The sequence below is a fragment of the Procambarus clarkii genome, chromosome 9 (assembly GCF_040958095.1).
Source record: "Procambarus clarkii isolate CNS0578487 chromosome 9, FALCON_Pclarkii_2.0, whole genome shotgun sequence".
In the NCBI taxonomy this organism is placed as follows: domain Eukaryota; kingdom Metazoa; phylum Arthropoda; class Malacostraca; order Decapoda; family Cambaridae; genus Procambarus; species Procambarus clarkii.
The window spans coordinates 11,609,579-11,631,636 of NC_091158.1; the positions used below are offsets into that span (position 1 = coordinate 11,609,579).

The window sequence follows — 22,058 nt, forward strand, 5'->3', positions numbered from 1 at the left end:
TGTCTCCTGGGGTAGCTGGCTGGCTGAGACCCTGGGTCACGTGGGCTGCATATCTTTATGGGTGTTTACCTGCAGTTCTTTGTTTCAGAGCACTTCAGCTTTCTGGTTGGCTTTTTGCTCAGTTCTGTGGTGATCTCTGATCCCCAAACACTCTTCACCTCGTGGAGGGGGGCCAGAGTCTTGTCCTGGTCCCTGGTAGGTGTTCATGGATTATTTTTTTTTTCAGAGGCATGGTGAAGGTTCCAATGGCTTGGTCTTTGCTGGTTATAGCCTCCAGGAGCTACTGATTGGCCCACTGGAAAATAATGTTTAATTTAAACTTGACCCTGAATTTCTGTGCTGTGTTGATATATAGAGCAGTTATGTTTAATACAGTAATTTTGTCCATAATAGTTTCATTAATGACTTGGTTGTTTTCATTAATATGTTTTGTATTCTTTTTCAATATAACAGCAATGATTTATAGTAAAACCATTAATTATACATGGAATATTTTTATTGTTAAATAATTTTAGACCAAGAAATTTGAATATATTAAAAGTCAGATACCTGTATATATTCCCACAGGTGTTTCCAAGGGTGGATTATTACCAGAGGAGGATGGTAGTGAGAGTGATGATTCCTTGGATATTGGTGGTGGACACCATCCACTGTCTCCCTCAGCTCCCAGACATCTCCAAGCTATAATTGCCAGTAATAGATTCATCACACTAGCATGGCATGAACCTGAGAAGAACAATGATCATATTGTTGGATATTCTGTATTTTATAGGCAGGAGGGTTCTCCTAGGTAATACATTATTTTGTTTACTCTAGTAATGCTGTTGATCTGATGGAAAGTATCAGAATGTTAGCTACAGAAAGATAATTAGTTCATTGCTATTTTTGAACATAAATGATCATATAATCTCCAAATTAACTTTCTTTTTCATTCTTAAATGATTTACTTTGCATTCTCAAAAATTGTTTAACTTACCACAGGGAACGTGTGCAGAATGTCAGTGCCAGCTCATCAAGTGAGGGCCTGGATGAATACAAAACACAAATTAGTCACCTCATTCCTGGAAGTAACTATTTAGTGCGAGTGGTGGCTCATACATCAAATGGTCTGGTTGGAGCATCTAGTGATGAAGTGCCTGTTTATACAAAGCCTGATCTTGATTTACCATCAGCACCCGAAAGTCTTAAAGTCATTCCCACCTCCCCAACTAGTTTACAAGTCACATGGTCATTTCCACAAACAGTAAAGACGCCTATTACTGGATTTACAATGTTTTATATGCAGGTATGTATTCATTTTTATGATATTGTTATTTAAAATATTTTAACTGAATTCTTCTTCAAGGTATCCTTATCAGAGCTTAATTTTCTAGTATGTTCTGAATTCTCTATTTTATTACCTTGTGCTTACCTTGCATTGGTTCTGAGGATCAATGTTCCCGCTGAGTAGTTTCCTGACCAGGCCTCCCGGTTTGTGATCTGGTCAACCAGGCTGTTAGATGTAGCTACTCACAGCCTGATGTATAATCTGGTTGATCAAGCATCTTATTCCATTAGTATTCAATACACCCTCCCTTTCCATGAAATAGTTTGCTTACCCATCACTTTAATGCTTGTAAATTGCTTATCCTTAAAATCTATCATCAGTTGTTCTCTCCAAAATGTCAAGGCTATTATAGAGTACTTTCTCTTGACTGTCTACAGTCAAGCACTGCACATTTTTCTTTCTTTACCTTCCAACATATTTCCATTAAAATACAACCCAGTTATGTGGATGCATTTAGATGTAATGGAGGAGGTTCAATTAGACATGGACACTGTGTGCACTGTACTGTAATCCTACCACTACCCAAATGAGAAATAGTACTATTCAGTGAAAGAAAAAACAAAAATCACAAAAATGACACAAAACATCTGAAGTCTACCAGTACATAAAAAAATATAAGCAAGCAATGTGTAACCTCATAGACTGCCACCACATGGTAAGAATCTCATTTGGCACCAGCAGACACCACCACCAAATGGAAAACTAACCCAACAATTGGGCAGGATGTTTCTAAAATAATTAAGCAGTTATGCCTATAGATTTGGGCATTATTTAATTGTATAAAGTATCACAATTTTGCAAGTTGTCAGCTGTCCTCTGCTGTTGTGCATGCAAAATTCCTCAATATGAGAGAGTTCTATACTGATAAAATTACCACTTTTGTAAACATAACAGAAATTCTGAAAAATATTCTGACTACAGAGGATAATGAAACTTTAATGACTGCCTCCTCAGTGATTAAGAAAACAAGATATAAGTAAAGTTTTGAATGTAGATGAAAAGTTTCATTTTAAGGAAGCCACTTGGTTGATTTGCTCCAGAAATATAGATGACTACAGATTCAGACACATACCACAAAAATCAAGAGTTGTGTGTAATAAAATGCCCCTTTCTATTAGGCTACTCAATAGCTTCCCATAGCTATTGCATTTAGGCCATTAATCCTTAGGAAATTGCACCAGGTCTCTGAGTTACACTCCTGCTTGCAACTACTCCTCCTGCTCCTGCAACTACTGCTTGGTGGAAATTAGTAACCCTGTGGAAAGTGAGGCAAAGAATCATTGCTGCCAGGTAAACACCCCTTTCCAGGATTCAACTAACTGCCACTAGATGGCAGCCCAGATCACCCAGAATCCTTAATAGCTGACCAACTCATTCACGAGCTTCCTGAAAAAATTACCAGTTGATGTAATTGTTGATTTATGGAACAAATTAGAGTAACATGATAGACATAGGACTGCTGAATTGTTTCAAGCATAGGTTAGACATACTGTATATATATAAATGTGTTTGTGTGGATACAAATAAGAGCTACCTCAAATGGCCAATATCCCTTCTGTAGTTTTCTTTATACTTTCCTTCTTATGTTCTTATAATACCTTCCCATCACCTATGAGAAAAATGGGAATATATTGGGGACAGGGAGCTACTGAGTGGCTTACTAGTTAAGGGTGTTTCATTACTCATTATGGGTGTTTACAAGTCAAGTCTGACCCAGGTTTGAGGAGTAGAACACCTAAAACCTCATCCAGGTATAATCCAGGTACCAGATTCTTGGCAGGGCCCTCGTAGTAGCTCCCTGTAGCTAACTAATAAGAATGGCGCCTCAGCATAGGAAGCTTGCTCTTCTAAACGCCCCTCGCGGTCGCCTGTCCCTCAATAGAATTCTTGGTGACTCGGGTACTTTTGATATCGTTCGCCTTATGCGTTTTTGTTCTCGTATTGGCATCCTTGGTGATATTTAGGGCCCTCTGATTATTCCGCACATTTGATGGTGCTACATAGCCTTCTCGGATTTAGTGCCTTCTTTTGATAATTACTTACTTACTTGCTCTTCTGAAAGATAAACAAAAGATTAAGAAATCATAAAAAATGGACTGGACTTACCTGTAGGTTAAGGCAGTAGAAGAGGCCCTAAAGCAGGACATCAGCAGCTCCACACAGAATGTTAAGGGACAGCTTCCATGTAGCAATAGGCCTACAAATGGTTGGATTGTCAAAAGCCCTGAGCCTTGGCCAAGGAGGATTGACCAGGCACCAATTCTTAACTGTTTGTCTCTTCACCCAGTAGTAATTGGGGACCTGGTTGTAAATTGATTGGCAGATTGTATTTTAGGGAAATCTGCTAGTTGGATAAGGCTTATTAGTCATGTGTAAAAAATAGGAAAGCCGGCCAAGCCACCTTAATTATTTCCACTAAGATAGCCATAAATACAATAGCAACTGGTCTGCCACCCAACCCCCCATACAGTTGACAGCAAGCATGGCCTAAGAACTCCATATGCAAAGATCAATGGAGAGCCAAACTGCAGATCTGCTTCAAGGTGTGCAGACTTGGGACGGTTAGAGGATTGGGACAACAAGCCAGAAGGGCTGGAAACCAGTAATGAACCAGAGAGGTGAAGACTCACTAAAGACCTTATGAAGTCTCAAAATGCCAAGGCATCTTGGTACCAAGGGCTGGTGGGAGGAAACCCTGTCAGACTTTGGTGAATGCTGAGAATTCACCTATGGTGGAACTGCAGTGTGTGAAGGTAGAGCAGCAAGTACCTGAGCAACATGCATACCAGAACCCCTATCTCTGTTAGGAGTCAGAGAAGTATGGACATCTGACAACTGAGATGAAGCCAGATCCAGAACCAGCAACTGCAGCTGTAACACCATGCCGGTGCTGAATGTCAACTTGCTCTCACTGTGGCAGATTCTAGCCAGAGATCAGTAGGATCTTGCTTTAGGAAACAACTTTAGGGACTTTTACTTTCATTACAGAATTGTTTTAAAATAGCAAACAATGCATTAAATATTGTAAGATAGTTCTCACAACATTTTATATTAATGATGGGGCTGTTTGTGTCTTTTTAATCAAATTGTAAATAGCATTTTATTATTTTGTCACTTTATTCTCAAGGTTGGTTCAGCTGAAGAGCATGAAGTAGAAGTTACCGGTACCTCGTATGATCTGCAAGGTCTCAGTCAGTTTACGGAGTATAGTGTATGGCTCGTAGCTGTTAATGCTAATGGCGCTGGAGATGCAACCCACGAAGTCACTGCTAGAACCTATTCTGATATGCCTTCAAGAGAACCTCAGAATGTGACTGTTGAGGCAGCTAGTTCAAGAGTAAGTTCAAATATATTGATAATTTTATTCTCCAATATTGAAGGTTTATGCACAGTGGATTCCTGCTCAAACTGAATGTTTGTTTCTGGACCCATCTAATTTTTTTAAACTTTTTTTTTTTTTTTAACTTTTGCCACAATTAACGTTTTTTTTATAAACTTGTAGAATAAAACATGCATATGTGCAGATTGTGATAACAAATTCACATGGAAACATTAATTAATCTTAGCACTAACTAGATGAGAATCATTTCATTGTTTCTGATCACCCATTTCATTGGGTTATGTTAGAGGACATTCACTGAACAGTTTACACTTTTCATAAATTTATTATTCAATTTGTTCTTGTAGATTTTTATAATACAGTATTGAGTTAGACGTATATTAACATCTGAAATATAATGATGAAAATTTCCTCAGAGTCTTATCATAAGGTGGGAGCCACCTCCCACAGAGCATCAGAATGGTGTTATAACTGGATACAAAATACGATACAAGGAAAAAGGAAAAACTGGCTCCACCAAGACAAAGACCACAGATGGAAACAGACGGTTATTTGCTCTCACAGACCTGAAGAGGAGCACTCAGTACTCCATTAAGGTGAGTTTCTGTGCGTCTCTCATCCCTTAGTAATACATGCTGGCTTCTACAGTTCGTATTTATAGTTCTCTGAGCATCTCGTTAAAAATAGCTTTAGTCTTTGTTCAGAAGAGAGGATGACAATAGGTGTTCTGTAAGGCATTGTATTGCAATCATTTTGGTCTTATTTATATTTCTTTATAATACAATGTGTTATAATTTATTTACAGTTGGCAGCCCTCACAGTTAATGGAACGGGTCCATATACACACTGGAACCTGGCCGAAACATTTGCTAATGACCTGGATGAGAATCGTGTGCCAGACAAGCCAATCAATCTGAAGGGTGACAAATTTTATCCATATTGTTTATATGTAACTTTAAAATAATTTACACTCAAGATTTAATTTACATGCTCATAATAAAATTAAAATAATATTCTAAAATCCAATGGTTAAATGCATGCTTTGAAAAATAAGGTATTGAGTGAAATAAAATGCTTCTTTCTGAGCAAATCTCTCTCTGTTTCTTTAAGTCAGTGGCATATATTGTTGACGAAACCACACTAGAAAGTGAAGGGACGACGACGTTTCGGTCCGTCCTAGTCCATTCTCAAGTCGATTGTGTTCAAGTCAAGTCGATTATCAGTGGCATATAGTCAGTGGGTCTATAAGGACACCTTTTGCCTGCCAAATTCTAGTGACCTGTTTTACCACCATGTCCAACAGGCCTAGCATTCCAAATAGTTTCACCATGTAGTTGAGGAAGGTTAGATGGTAGTGAAACTCAAGCCGCTACCAATAGGCCAACTTACTCTCACATAAAAGAGCGAACTTTAGGCTTGATAAACCCTCTCCAAATGAACATTTATGTCAAATAATTTCAGTCATCACTTTGCTATTGGCAGGGCAAACAGCACTACCACCACAACACCAAACTTGTCAAGGCCACCTAGGAAGCTCGTAGAAAACAAGACAAAAAATGAAGGGACAGGAGTAATCAAGGGACCGGCTCAGAAAGAAGCATTCTATTTCACTTAACACCCTATTTTTAAGTGCAGGCCCTTCAATTGCTTTCTTGAATTGAAAAATTCAAGCAAAAGCATTCTTAGCAAAATGTAGACTTAATTTTAATAATAATAATGTTTTTCCTCACAGCTGTTGCACTGACTGACCATATTAGGGTATGGTGGCAACCCCCAGCTCTTCATAATGTGATGATGCGGGGATACACGATTGGCTGGGGTCGTGGCATACCCGATGTTTACTCCAAGATTGTAGATAGTAAACAGAGAAGCTATGTAATTGAAGATTTAGGTAAAGAATAATTTTTTGTGTTTAACAAAAAATCACAAAGTTATCAACAATACTCTCGCCAGTTATACACAATGATAATATTTACAAAATATCATTTATATTTTTGTTTACCTCGCATCATTGTTCTCCCATTTGTGAATAACCACACCTCCTTAATCAGCATACATTTTCTTTCTGAGCTCTTATTTAATATTTCTTTCTTCACTCAAATTATTTGTATATTATTTTTATTACAATTTCTGTATCATTTCTTTTAATCTGCTTAGATAGCTTAATTATTTGTAGATTATGAAATATAATGTCGTGCAGTAATACCAAAGTATACTTATTATTATTCTTTTGTATATGTCAGTCATATATCCAACTATTGACTTTTTATTTAAGATATTGTAATTAAACTTTCACGTGCATCTTAAGGCAGGTATGAACTTGGGAATAAAGTTGTTACCTCACGGTCACCTGTTGGCATTCAATTTGATATTTAGTTGAAGCTGTTTTCTCTTCACAATACATATATAGCAGTTTCCTGAACACTGAAACTTTTCCTTGAAGTAGTTAATTGTTTCCTGCAAATGAACTTTATTTTAATATCTACGGTCTGCATTAAAAGCTTATAATTTTTAGAGATAATAATTTTATGTATTTTGTATTTTTATTACATTTATTTTAATAAAAAATCCATAGGTCATAAAATTAACAAAATTGTTTTCATGCTTATGATCTTAACTTATTGAAACTAATTGAGAATTTGCTACATTGCAGACCCAAATGCTGAATATGTTATCAGTCTTCGTGCTTTTAATAATGTTGGGGATGGGCAGCCAGTATATGAGCAAGTGCGCACACGCCCAACTGAAGAAGCGGTAGCAGCAACACTCACGCCTCCAGTGGGTTTGAAAGCTGTAGTTCTCACTTCTTTCACAGTGGCTCTGCAATGGACAGATACTACTCTTAATCGTAACCAGGTTTGTGATGGACAGTTTTGTCTTTTTCTAGTGGATATTAAAGCTGTAGCAAATTTCTGTATAAGCAATCTGTAAGAAATTAATAAGTGCAATGTATTTGCTTTATGAATAGTTTTTTATTGCAAATGATCAAACATTTAATTTGAAGATACCAAACTCTACTAAAGAACAAAAACATCTGTCCAGTAATTGCTAGATATGTATACATATGTATCATAGTACATTATGTATCATAATGTACATAGTACATTATGTATCATAATGTACCAAGTCTGTAAGATGGCATACATGGCTAGGAGGTGGGGTATAAAGAGCTAGATCTTACTGGCTACAGTCATAATAATCACAACAGGGTCATACAAAGGTGCTAAGGAATAACTGAAAATCACTCGGTGCAGCCTAAAACGAATGAGAGGTAGTTTGATAAAATCTCAAATGATTTCAAAGTACTCCCTTGGCATCATGAATGACTGCCAACCGAAGGTTCTCACGAATTATTTGTTTGTTAGCCTGACTATCTTCACCACCACCACCACCAGGAGGCAGCACCGTATACACCTCATTATTTCAAGAGCCGAACCACCTCATGTGGATTACTTATTATTAATTTGGGATTTCTGTCCAAGGTCTTATCTTAGAATTATAGACAGTTCCACATATTTAGTGAGAAACAAACTTAATGGACCCACCTCAATACTTGTACCATATTCTCAGACTCCTCTCTGAATATCTTCCCCAGGAATACTAGAGAGATGTTACCTTTTTAAGGAACATCTATAAGGCTTAAATATCCTCTTAAGTGAATAGGTACTATTATAAAATAATATTTAGTACTTTTAAAGTAAACCCACACTGCTACAGATAACTATACATAATAAAATACAATCCTAATAGGAAAGATATTATGATAATTTTTGTTTATTTGACGGTAGTTGTATTGAACAAAATTATTAAATAAGGCCAACCTGTCTAGAGCCTCAGTTATACAGTAGTTTCCTTTCAATATTATTAAGATATTTTAAAGTAATAATTACAACTATGTTTGGTTAATACTGTAATAGCAGAAGTCCGTCTTTTTCTCTGTTGCTCTTAGAAGCAGCACTCTCGAAGAAAGAAAGAAATGGGAACCTTTCTTCCCTCCATACTTCATAGTGGAAGCAAGGGAACAGTATTTATAAGTGAACCCATTATGATGGTCTTGAGTCATTGCCACAGACTGAGTGAGATAAGAATGTACACCTCCCTCATTTGGCTTAATATAATCCAATGGGGATGTGGTTATTCTTTGGAAACTTGCTAAATATTATTTATAACCTAACATTTCCTCCTCATTGAGGATTGCACCTAAGACTGTTTGCTGCTAGCTTGATACATTTTCCTTTTTCTGTATTGCCCATTTACCACGGATTATTTATTCAACTTTGTAGTGTACTTTTGTACCTGTGGGTGTCTTAACCCTTTAACTGCGCCGCCTCCAAATATGACACCCCCTCATTGCGCAGGAAATAAATTATCTTGAAAAAATTCTTTTGTTTTTTTAAAGTGTCAAAAACCCTTTCCTCAGTATGGGTATGTCAAAAAAAATTTGAAATTGTACTTACTTTGGCTGCTATGGGGTCCGTAAGTTGGCGCATGACGTCATCATTCCCCGTTCGCCTGTGACATACTCTCCCGGGGCCAGAAGGGCGCCCGGGGCGGGGCGAGCGAATTGCCGCGAATATATTTTTGTTCATTTTTTGAGCACAGTTCCAAATACATTTTATTTGTTTTTACGTGCTAATCCTAAGTATAATGAACATTATGCTTCTGTTAATATTTAGGTATTTTTTATAGGTTTTGTCTCTAACATGTTAACTTGTCTATAATTGATACGATTGAGGAGTTTTGAATGTTACTCCATTCTAAATCTAAGAAATTACTTTAATGATTATGATGATAATAAATTTAAATTATTTACCAGTTGTATAATTTTTGCCATGAAATGTTTGATAAACTCTGCTTCTTATTAATATGATCACTATTTTTGCAGTACATAAGTGACACGAGATACTACACTGTTCGATACACAACATACTCCTCTGCCTCATCATCCAGTCCTCGATATCGTTATGTCAATGCAACTGATGTTACCTGCCTTATTGATAATCTGAAGCCCTCCACAATGTATGAGTTTGCAGTTAAAACTACAAAGGTAATGATCATTGGTTTCTGAAATTATATATACAGTGTATATATATATATATTATATATATATTTTTTAATTGGCTGCTTGCTTCAAAATCTTTTATTAGAGTTGGTTGCTAGAAGTCTTCTCATCCTCTTTAGTCTATGCACAAACTCCTTAGTTAAGTGCTACATCAGCCAGTCTATTGCTATTTGCAGCCTGCAACTCTGCATATCAATTAGATTCATCAGCATATTTGTCCTTCTCATACTGTATGACTTGATAGGTGTGCTTACAAACATTCCAGTTGGCTGAGGGAATGTATATATATCCAAATATGCATATTTTGTTTATTAATCTTTACAGCGAGGAAACATTTGTGTTTGTCATATGGTATGATGGTATACACTGTATGTTAACTGAACTCCTCTTACACTTGTCTGTGAATTGAGCTGAAAATGTTCATATTTGTTTCATATATATAAACAGTATATTGATGATATTTTATGACTTTTATGGTTAATATAAATTATACTCAGAAGATGCTTTGGGTTTTTCATTCAACTATTGTATATCAGTAGTTCAAAGTAATTATTTTATGAAAGCCACTACAGCAGCTGTTAGATGATGGAGCATAATGAAGGTGCGCAAATGTCAGTGTCATTGTAAGTTTATTTTTGTCCATAAATTATTGTTTTATGATAAAGTCCATTTACATTTGTTAGTGTAAATGGTAGTTCCAACTACCTGGAACTTCAGGTAGTTGATATATTGTAGATGTGCAGGTATCATTATATTTATAATTACATAAACTTCTTCCTGATGCACTGGATATTAAATTCAATGCTTTGGTAGAAAAAAAAGTGTCAAACTTTTCAAAATATCTGTATTTTGTGGGACTACATTATATAGCATAAATCTGCCTAGAAATAAGTAATTATGCATTATTCAAAATCAGAGTTGTTATTTTAGGTTGGAATTATAACATTGTCTCTAAACTGGTTTTATTTCTGACAGGGACGACGTGAGTCTCCATGGAGTCTTGTGGTTTCCAACACAACTTTGGTTGCTAGGCCATCGTCTCCACCAAGGGATGTCACAGTTGTTACAATTCCTGATGAGCCTTCAACTACAATATTCAATTGGCAACCACCCAAACAGAGCAATGGCAAAATTACAGGTATGAATACTGTATACATTACCTACATAATTTGTAATTATGGTGCTATGATAATTATTTACAAAAATAACTATCTTTAAGCAAAGAAAATTTACAATGAAATACACCTTTTTGAACAGCATGGTAGTTCTGTTAGTCTTCTGTACTGGACCCAGTCAGGGGACTGGCAATCTGCTAAGTTCTTAAGTGGCATCTAGAAGGACAAATGATCTTGCAAATTGTCTAACCGTCCTGACACAAATAAATCCCAAGAACTAACAACTCCAGCCACCACTAGGTGCCAGCACTTCTTAATACCAGGGGGAGCCGGTCGGCCGAGCGGACAGCACGCTGGACTTGATCCTGTGGTCCTGGGTTCAATCCCGGGCGCCGGCGAGAAACAGTGGGCAGCGTTTCTTTCACCCTATGCCCCTGTTACCTAGCAGTAAAATAGGTACCTGGGGTGTTAGTCAGCTGTCACAGACTGCTTCCTGGGGGTGGAGGCCTGGTCGAGGACTGGGCCGCGGGGACACTAAAAAAAAAAGCCCCGAAATCATCTCAAGATAACCTCAAGGGAGGGATGGCCAAAGGTAGGATGGCCTCACTCCAAAGTCCTTCTTACCCAAAACCTCTGGCAAGATGGGAATTAAAGGGCTGGAATGTGAAGCTACTAAAGGGCTACTTGGAAAGAAACCTTTTATTCCCTGCCAGCTAAAATTGAGGACTACAATAAGCTATAATGGAGGGTGCAAGCCCTCGAATGAATCGCTACCTCATGAGCTGCTATATATGTCGAAGGTTCAGCCAAGGCAGACAGCAGCCTATGATAAATGTTTTTCATGGGCTTATAAAATAGACCTGGTACCTAACAAAAGGCATGCCAGTGGCAGCAGGATTGACACCAGAGTTATTAAACACTGAAGGTCACACCTGAACCTCAATGCTTAAATGAATAAATGAATGAATGTTCCAAGAATGAATATGCATAAAGCAGATTCATTCTTTGAACTGGCTGGGTCATCTATGAAATCCCCGAACAGCAAACAATGTGAACAAACATCCCCAACACACAGGAAAACTGAATCCCCAACCCAAACAACACTCTAGGGTTAGTGTAGATCACTAGGACAGTGATATATACAGTTCAGTGTATATACAATAAAAATTATTGTATATGAAAAATACAATAAAAAGGTAAAAGATTTGATTTAATAACTCATTTTTCTATTCTAATATTTCTCCAACTATTTCCAGGGTACTTAATATTCTACACAACAGATGCAGCAGGAGACTGGGTAATGGAAGAGGTACTTGGAGATCGGATGACATCCACTGTTCATGGATTGACTCCATCAACTCTCTACTACTACAAAATGCAGGCTCGCAATGTTAAGGGCTTTGGTCCATTTTCTTCCGTTGGAAACTTCACCACATTGCCTGGTAATATTAACACATCCTCTTTATTATATAATTTCCTTTGTACTCTCTTTATTTGATTAATTACCTATAATGCAATGTCTCCATCTAGGGCCTCTACATCCTCCTGGAACTTACCTTAATTTACTTGTCATTCTTCCTTCTTTTGCATTTCTTTCCCCTTTATTTTTTTTCTTCAATGTGGTATGTTTTCTGAGTACTGATCCTTAATACTTATATTTCTGTAACCTTTTCCAGTTTTTCTGCACCGGTCACAGTCTTGTAATCTCTTCACATTTTATTGTGACGTACAACAAAATCTTCTGACTCGTTAATTTTTCTTTCGGAACACCAACACCTTTCTCTCCTTCTGCCCTCTTCAAGTTTCCAGTACAATTTCTGATTTTCCATAATTGTTTCCAAAATCATTGTCTTGTTTATTATTATTGTTTTCTGTATTCCTTTAAGCAGCCATTTTAGCTCTATTGTTGTGTTAGTTCTATTCAGTCAACTGGTTCATTCTTTTATAGATTTATCTTTGCTCCTGTTTATGACTTGTTTGTCCTTAAATTCCTTCTTTACCTCTTAATGTCACCACATACCTATCAGAGCACTATTGTGGGAAAACAAAAGGACTACCATTTTCTGTATTTTGCTTCACTTACACTGCCATGCCACCTGATGGTCTGTTCCATTTTCCCAATCTTCACATGGCCTTTGTTATTCATAATGTTCTATCCATTTTGTGAGACTTTTCTTTTGTTTCCCTTTTCTTCATCTGTACTATCAAACATCTAAATGTTTGGCAAACAGGTGAAAGTTGCTTCGTGTATGTGCTAGCCACAGAAGAATGTGGAAGTATTTTTGTAAACATTTCAAGTGCTCCTTGATGTCTTCATTTAAATATCAGGGAGAAGATTCTACATGAGGCCACCTCAGAAGATAGGGAAAATTCCAGGGAAGTACACTTTTATATAAAGTGTACTTCCCTGTATATTCGTACAGACTAGCACCAGTGTTATGCAATGCACCAGACTGGAGATAGAGGCAGAAATCCATATTAGTTACATACTATCAGAGCCAAGGAAGTGCTTACCTATCAATAACTACAGGGGAGCAACATCTAGCTCTTTATGCTCCACCTTCTAGCTGTTCATATCTGACATGCTAATTCCCTCTCTCAACATTATTTTCATCATATTCTTTTTTTATAAAAAGTTGCTAACCACCTGTACAAGAACTTTGTTAGAACTCTAGGACTCGATTGCATGTCCAACTTCCACTGATGTTCCCTTGTCCTACCTCTTATTAACTTAAATAGGCATCTTTTGTCCACTCTGTAAATTCTCTTCAGGATCTTGTATGTATTGATAATATCCTCTTTTTTTCCTCTTAACCACTGAACTGCGCAACGTGCCTGTAGGCGCTTGATGAGGGGTGCACAATGCTCCTCCGGTATCTTATATTTTTAGCGTATGATTCAAAACTCCTGCAACTACATGGGGTTCACATCAGCTTCCTCAGGGCTCTTGTAAACAGACGCCATTTAAAAAAAAAATCGTGGGCAACATTCCCGGGTGTGAGAGCCTCAGTACTGAGTGAGCAGTCAAGGCGGACGTTCAGCTTGTGATTACAACATCGCCTAATAATGTGCCAGGTATGAATGGCTAAGAGACGGGGTATAATGAGCTAGATTTTACTCCCTTGTAGTTACAGATAGGTAAGCACAGTCCACTTTAGTTCTCACTTGTTAACCCTTAAAGTGCGCATCACTTCATATGAAGTGTAAATCGTTTTACCAGTCAACTGCGCTTCACTTCATATGAAGTGTATGGGTACCGCGCACGATTTGAATGGCCCGCGGTGTAGCTGGGGGTCCCATATGCTGCCCAGGGGCTCTAGTAAACAGCGGCCATTTTGAAAAAAAATCCAGCTCACGATCCGATGGCATGGGAGGCCTCAGTTTAGCGAGAGTCACCATGGCGAGCGCACGGTCAAACGCCTCACGGGCACGCACCACTCAGTCCCTCACCCCAGAGCAAATAGCCCACGAATTATTCTCTGAAGGTGAAGAAAGTGTGTTTGACGATTCAGACAACGATGAGGATTATACACAGTTGTCGGGTGATAGTAGCAGCAGCAGTGAAAGTGAGAATGACCGCCATGCCATGGCGAGGCCTATACGCTCTCCCATGCCTCCTCGCCCATTTTCTACCCCAATTCTACCACGACCTCACAGTTCCTGTGGATATTTTCTGTTTGAGGGTGACGAGTCAGAGGGAGGTGACTCCTTTTCTGGGTTTAGTGACTCAGATCAAAGTTTTATTGAGCCTGTGGCTGGTACCAGTGGTGTAACTGGGCGAGAAATTGTCGCGTCAGCAGCATCTCGCCCGGCCAAGCGCCACCGCATGGCACCACATGAGGGACCAAGACCCTCGTGTTCACGTGCACCCACCTCACGTGCACCCACCTCACGTGCACCCACCTCACGTGCACCCACCTCACGTGCACGTAGCCGCCGTGCTTCTCGCAGACGGTATTCAGCTCCTGGTCGCCGGTATGCATCGCTTCCTCGCCGTCTTTCCTCTGCATCTCGCAGGACGCCTGGTGTACTTGAGTGGAGTGATGGTGACGATTTTATTCCTAATATTCCTCACTTTGACGATAAAGATGTAGGGATTACAAACCTTTTCCCTAATCAAGGTGAGGACATGGCTGAGATGGAATATTTTACAGCATTCTATGATGAACCACTCATGGAATACATTGTACACCAAACGAACCTGCATGCTGCTTACCTAATTGAGAGGGAAATCACAGAATTTTCACGACTGCAGCGTTGGAAAAATACCACAGTGGCGGAAATGTATGTGTTTTTGGCACTCTGTTTGTTGATGAAGCACTGTCACAAACATGCAATAAATGACTATTGGAGCAAGGACAAGACAATACCAACACCTTTATTCGGGAAATATATGTCACGAGACAGGTTTCAGATACTCCTCAGGTGTCTACATTTTGGAAGTGTTCAGGACCGAACACCTGATGATAGACTGTGGCGAGTGAGGCACTACATGAACGATGTTATTGGAAAATTCAGAGATTTTTACGTACCAGCACAGAAGCTGGTGGTTGATGAATCTCTCATACTTTTCAAGGGACGTGTTCCATTCAAAGAGTACATTCCCTCAAAACGAAACCGATTTGGCCTGAAATTTTTTGTTCTTTGTGATTGTGAGACAGGATACGTGTTACACATGATTCTGTACTCGGCTAGTGATGTAGACATTCCCGGTAACGACGAACATGGATTCTCGGGGAGTGTAGTGAAGACCATCATGGCTCCGTGGATGAACAAGGGACACATTTTATACACAGATAATTACTATACAAGTCCCTTGCTAGCTCGGTTCTTGCTAGAAAATAGAACCGGATTGGTTGGTACAGTAAAGCCACAACGAAGGGAAATGCCTGTGTTTGACAACGACATTGCAGTTGGTGAGTGTCAGAGAAGGAAAAGTGATAACATTCTGTCAGTTCGGTGGAAAGACAAAAGAGAGGTGAACTTGTTGACAACAATTCATGATGGAACAATGGTGAACAGTGGGAAAGTGAACCATAAAACAAACGCACCACTATATAAGTCAGACTGTGTTTTAGACTATAATATCAACATGCGGTAGATTGATAAATCAGACATGATGATTGGCACTGCAGAGTGTGTGCGGAAGACATGTAGGTGGACGAAAAAAGTGTTCTTCCATCTTGTGGACATGAGCATGCTGAACTGTTTCAACATGTACCTTGTGAGAACTGGACGTAAGCCCACTTTCCGTGACTTTGTATTTGATGCTGCAATACAGTTATTAGGAAAGTTTGCAAAAGATGTCCCAGGTATTCAGCGGCCCATCATAAACCCACTGTTGCAGCATGCTGGTACTCCACGCCTCGCTCACACTGAAGGCTTCCTAGCACACAAACTTAAGTATTTGCCACCTGGTGTGAAGCGTGCAATAGCCCAACGTGATTGCTTGGTGTGTAAAACAACGACACGTAGAGACAAGAAACGGAAGCTTGTGCAAACATGGTGTGAAACGTGTGGTATCCCATTATGTGCTGTCGACTGCTTCAATGACTACCACAGTCTAGAAATCTTCTAAGTGTGCTTCAAAGTGTGTATAGTGTGTGCGAGTGTGTAAATATGTAAACATATAAGCAGATAGCGTGTGCGTGTGTGTAAATATATACAGATATAAGCAGAACATACAATATAATAGACTGTAATGACATATTATATTGCCGTAATTGAAAACATTTATGTGCGCCTGTGTATACTCAAATATGCAACAATTATTGATACAAAATATGTTCAAACAGTATTTGAAACACAATTAGTGAAAAAAAATTAGATAAAATGCGCTTAGACATTGTAAATAAATAGCGCGAAAATATATTTGTGGCAACTCTGGCTGTTTGAGGACCGCGCGCAACACCTCCCTGGCGTGTACTGCATGAGCGAACATGCAGATTGTGACGTTATCACCGAGCTTCTCGGCTCTATTGCAACAAAAGTAAGTACAATAGAATTTTTTTTTTATTTTTCCCGTGATGAGTGAACAGAACTTAACAGATTAGCAAAAAAAAAAAATTTTTTTTTTTTCAAAATGACATGCGCCTGTGTGGATAGCAGGATATTAGACCCCGAGCATGTTAAGGGATAACTTTTTATCATTTGCAAATATTGACATGTATGAGTTCGCTTCTTCTGGAAGGTAATTTACATAAATTAAAAAGCGCGGTGGTCTTATGACAGAGCCCTATAGAACACCTTTTTCTGTTCCTCTCCAGCCTGACATATTCTCTATGATTATGACCCTTGTTTTCTGTCTGTTAAGTACTCTTGTACTCCAGTGCAGTGTCTTTCCTCTATTGTACTGTATATATGTATTTATAATTAATAATTATATAAATATGTTTAAGCTAATTTGTATTTTCTTTCAGCAGTTGGAAAAAGTATAGGCAAACCATCAGGGTGGTTTGTGGACCGAGGAAGTTTGATTGTGTTAGTAATTGCTGGAGTGGCTGGAGCCATTACTCTTATAGGTGCTTTCGTGGGAGCAACAATCTACTGTCGACGAGTTAAGCCCCAGCCACGACCTAGTAATGTGTAAGTACAGTTCTCTGTAGTGATGCTGGTAATTAGTTCTAAAATCAGCATTAAATATATAACATGCTTAGTGTTGTGTTTTTATTAACTTTGTATTACAATAATTTTGCTAATCATGAAAATTAGGGTTATGGTTTTAAGTAAAGATGAAGAGCACCTTTCTGAGTAAGGTCATTCTCCTCCTTAGGCAACAGTACTACATTCTCAGGTGACTACACCAGGCTCAGTGTGACCCTTATGAATTTCATCATTCAGCCTGTCCTCTCAAGTAATACAATGTATTTGGATATTAAAATCCCTAATGGGCAAAATACAGTGTACTATAAATTATAGTGGCTCACAAACATCATGTTTTCTATCTTGCTTGGGCACAGAATATTTTTGTTCACTGTGGCAACTCAAGAGGACAGGCTGCATCATTCCCAACACAGGGGGGGATCATTCCCAACACAGGGGGGGGATCATTTGGAATTGGATTTTCCCATATATGGAAAACTGGACCATATGGGGAAAAGGAAAATAGCAGAATATTTAATTCAGCCACAGACTACAATCAAAAGATACTAATCAACTGTTAAAAATCTTCTCCAAGCAAAATTTTTTTCTTAGAATACAGAGAATAATGTACTTTTGGGGCAAGATTGAGTATACTCTAGTGTCTCCCTTACACCATAAATGTCCCCAGCAGTGGAGGCTTGAAAGATTTCCTCTGCAACAAGGATGGTAAAGATCTCACTGACTGGACCGAGTTCACTGCATTCTGGGTGAACAGGTTTCTTGCTTAAGGGAGTGATCAGGTGGTTTAAGCACAGAATAGGCTTTGATTTTCCCAACATATGAATTGTACATTTCTGAGTAGACTCGCTTGGTTTCCCGTTAAGTTAAGATTTTGCTGTCAATAAGGTGGTGAATTGTATGGGTAAGTACGAGTGACATTTGAGGTGCTAGCACAACAGGAAACTTTTCAAACTTTCCACAGGGCCATACTGGTACTAGGAAGTATTTAAGAAAATCGTCCATCTAAAGTGAGCTGTGGAAGCTTCAGCCATACACACTCATAAAAGATTTTAACCCTTAGGTAGCAGTCATTGTCAATTGTTGATTCACGGTGAAATGCGGATATCATCATACGATGATTTAAAAATTATTGTTTTGGTTTTACATGTATGATCCAAGTACAGGTATGGATATAATAGGTCTATGTATTCACCTAGTTGTGTTTGTGGGAGTTGAGCTTTGCTCTTTCGACCCGCCTCTCAACTGTCAATCAGCAGTTTACTAACTAATTTTTTATTTTTTTATTTTTTTTTTATGTTTTTTCCCACACCACACACACATACACACCCTAGGAAGTAACCCGTAGCAGCTGACTAACTCCCAGGTACCTATTTACTGTTAGGTAACAGGGGCATTCAGAGTGAAAGAAACTTTGCCTATTTGTTTCTGCCTGGTGCGGGAATCGAACCTGCGCCACAGAATTACGAGTCCTGCACGCTATCTACCGGGCTACCAGGCCCCTTAATGTGGATGTAATGGAGTGTACCTTAACCCATGAAAATAATTCTGTTATCACTTCATAGTATGAATATGGTTAACATCATGAATGTTACTAAGGGAATGCAGTCATCATCATATGATGATTTAATCAACTACAGTATTTCTGGGTTTTAGCATGTATGATGTAAATATAGATATAATAATACAGTGGAACCTCGAATAACGAATTTAATCCATTCCGGCACCGAGCTCGTATGTGAAACACTCGTCTTTTAAAACAAATTTCCCCATTTAATATTATGGAAATCAAATTAATCTGTTCTACCACTGAAAAACATCAATATGATATTCGATGTGTTAAATAATAGAGCAGCCTACCTTACATACACTGAACAAACCTTTATGGCATTTTTCTTTCTTCAAATTTGTTCAATTTTTTTCATTTTTTTATAGCAAAAGGTTTGTTTGGTGTTCGTCAGGTAGGCTGCTCCATGTTTCTTAAAAAAAAAAATACGAAAAATAAAAAAAGTTGAAACAATTTGAAAAACGGACAAATGCCATAAAGGTTCGTTTAGTGTTTGTTGGGTAGGCTGCTCCATTATGACAATCTGTCTTTGTTTTAAATGTGTTCCATTTGTTTTATATTTTTCATTTATTTCTCAATAATGGAGCAGCCTACCCAACAAACACTGAACGTACCTATATGGCATTTGTCTGTTTTTCAAATTGTTTCAACTTTTTTTTTTTTTTTTTTTTTTTTTTAAGAAACATGGAGCAGCCTACCTGCTGAACACCAAACTTTTTGACATTTTTTTTTGTTTTAAATTTCATTTCTTTTCTGGGGGGAGCCCCGTCGGCTCCCCGGAGCTATCCCAGGCTGATATGCTAATGTCAGACTTTGGCATCAGTCATGTGTATGGAGTTCTTAGGCCTACCGGGGACCACGGCCAGAACCGGGCCCCCTCAGAGAGGCAAGGGGAGCAATGGCCTATAGAAGCCCCCGTGTAGTTGGAAGCATTCTATGTCTGCCATCGACCGGAACAGGCACCCAGAAAGGTAAGCGCCCCAAAACAAACCCCTATTCTGGTTAAAATTGCTACCTAAAACCGAACTAGTTGATAGAACTCCCCAACCGAAAACAAGCAAACTAGTGTGACGTCACACACTGCCGCGCCGCTGTCTGCGCAGCTCCCCCCTCCCCGGGAGGGGGAAGGGGGAGCCCCAGACCCCCCGCGCCGGCTACCCACACCTCAGTTCTTGAGGCTGATGCTATAGGCGATGGTCGTGTGCTCTGGCTCCGGTGTCGCTACTGCACTGTGCTTTGCGTGTGGTGTTAGTTTTGTGGGTGCGAGAGCCAGGAGTTATTTTCAGTACTCGGGCTGCATGCGCCTAGGGCTGCCTTCCCTAGGTGCCCTGTAAGTACTGCCCTTGGGGCTTGGGGCCACCTTCCACAGGCTCCTCGGGGTCTGCCTCTGCTGGTCCGTTTTACCTTTCGGTTTTTCGGCCGCCTGTTGGGCTCTTGGGTGTTCTGTTCTCCCTTGTTACCGGCAGGTAAGAGGCAGTTTGCACTGGTAGGGGCGCAGGGTGCTGCTCAGCTTGTATTTCCCGACATCGCGGCCGGCTCTGTTCCTTGGGGTTCACTGTCCTCTTGCGGGGTTTTGTTTTTCTTTTTGTTTTTGCCTGGTGGGGGGTTCTGTCATTTTATTCAGTTTGTTTTTGCCCTTCCACTGTTCTCCTCGGTGGCGCCCCCTGCTAGGTCCCCGTGAGTGTACACGTCCCTGGGGTTCAGCTTTAGAAGTTTGCTTGGTAGTTTTGGGCGCCGGTTTGCAGCACCCTGCCTGGGACTACCTGAGCGCGAGTCCTCTTAAAGTAAACGCTCAGGACCCTGGGAATCCCCTAGGGGGCGCGTGGGTCCGATGGATGTGACCCCGGAGTCCCCACTCGCTGTGTGCGAGTTTGAGGGTTGCTCGGTCCCCTTGTCTCAGGGTGACCCTCATTGTTTTTGCCTCTGCCACGCTGCCTGTTGCGTCAGTGATACTTTTGACCCTGAGTCCTGTGAGTGTTGCTGCTTGCTTGTGACTCAATTTACCCAATCCTCTGATGATTCTATTCGGGTACGGGCGGCACGTGCGTTGCAGTCTAGGTTTCGTCTGTTGCAACGCGCTCGGTTGGTTGCTTCCCCGGATGCCCCGGGGCTGCCCCGCTTTGCTTTTCGAGACCCGGACTTGGGGGTGGGGGTCGCTTCGATCCTGGTTCAGTCCGCACCTCCTCGTCCTTCCCCTTCTGTTCGTTCTGGTCCCCCGCCCCTGCTTCCGGCCCCGAAGCGTCTGAGGGTTTCGGGGTCGGAGCAGGGGTTACTTGATCTCGAGACTCGGGCAGCTTCGGGGGTTGCCCCTTCCGGGGGGGCGGCAGAGGCATTCGAGTCTTGTCTCCCGGCCGAAGCTTCAAGGTCTGACCAGTGGGCCCCCCTTCCTCCAGCTTTTCCGGCTGCTCCGTCCTTGTCTTGTGGGGTCGGGGCTTGGGGAGAGGACTCGGCCTCGGGTCCTGTGGTGACGGACCTAGAGGCTGGGGAGGGGCTGACTTGGCGGCCTTGGGCCCTGCTGGACCCCGCCTGGGTTTTTCTTCCCACTGAGCGGGGCTTATTGTTACAAGGAGTGGGGTTTTCTTTTCCCCCCTCTGCGTACGAGTTGGATTTGGTGTCGGCCCCTCCCCGGGTTCGGTTCCGTGTTCCCCCGGGTACGTCGGTTCCGTCCTTCCGGCGGTTTTCGGCTTATCGCATCCAACCTGGTGTGGTGTGAGCGGCCTTTGCAGCTTACCTCCTGCGTGACCCGGATTATGCCTCGGAAATGGATCCGTCCACGTTCAGGTTTGGGACTTCGTTCCCTTTCTGGCTCCGTTACGAGGTTCCGGAGTCGTCCTGGCTAGCAGACTGCCCCTTGTTTGGTCTGGATTCCTGGCATTCCTTCTGTCGTTCCCGCACGCTGGAGTGGCGGGAAGCTTCCACGGTGCTTCAGGTTTTCCTGGAGGGTGAACTTGAGTACCTGAATGAGTGCTTGTTTGCCCCTGCCCTTCCCCGCGATGTGGGCGTTATTCAGCTCCATGTGCAGGTTCCCTCCCTTTCGGCGGCGCTCG

The 22,058-nt window shown here is 40.4% G+C and overlaps 1 protein-coding gene across 1 annotated transcript in view; it reads left to right on the top strand.

Moving 5' to 3' along the window:
* Positions 1-22,058, top strand: part of LOC123766238 (neogenin protein frazzled) — a gene marked incomplete at its 5' end in the record, with an annotated part of 79,128 nt that overhangs the window by 12,988 nt on the left and 44,082 nt on the right. The window contains 11 exon segments of the mRNA XM_045755259.2: positions 568-790; positions 982-1,285; positions 4,455-4,664; positions 5,084-5,263; positions 5,473-5,587; positions 6,400-6,558; positions 7,321-7,523; positions 9,553-9,714; positions 10,705-10,867; positions 12,101-12,286; positions 17,264-17,429. Of these exon segments, the coding sequence (XP_045611215.2) occupies positions 568-790; positions 982-1,285; positions 4,455-4,664; positions 5,084-5,263; positions 5,473-5,587; positions 6,400-6,558; positions 7,321-7,523; positions 9,553-9,714; positions 10,705-10,867; positions 12,101-12,286; positions 17,264-17,429 (2,071 nt within the window).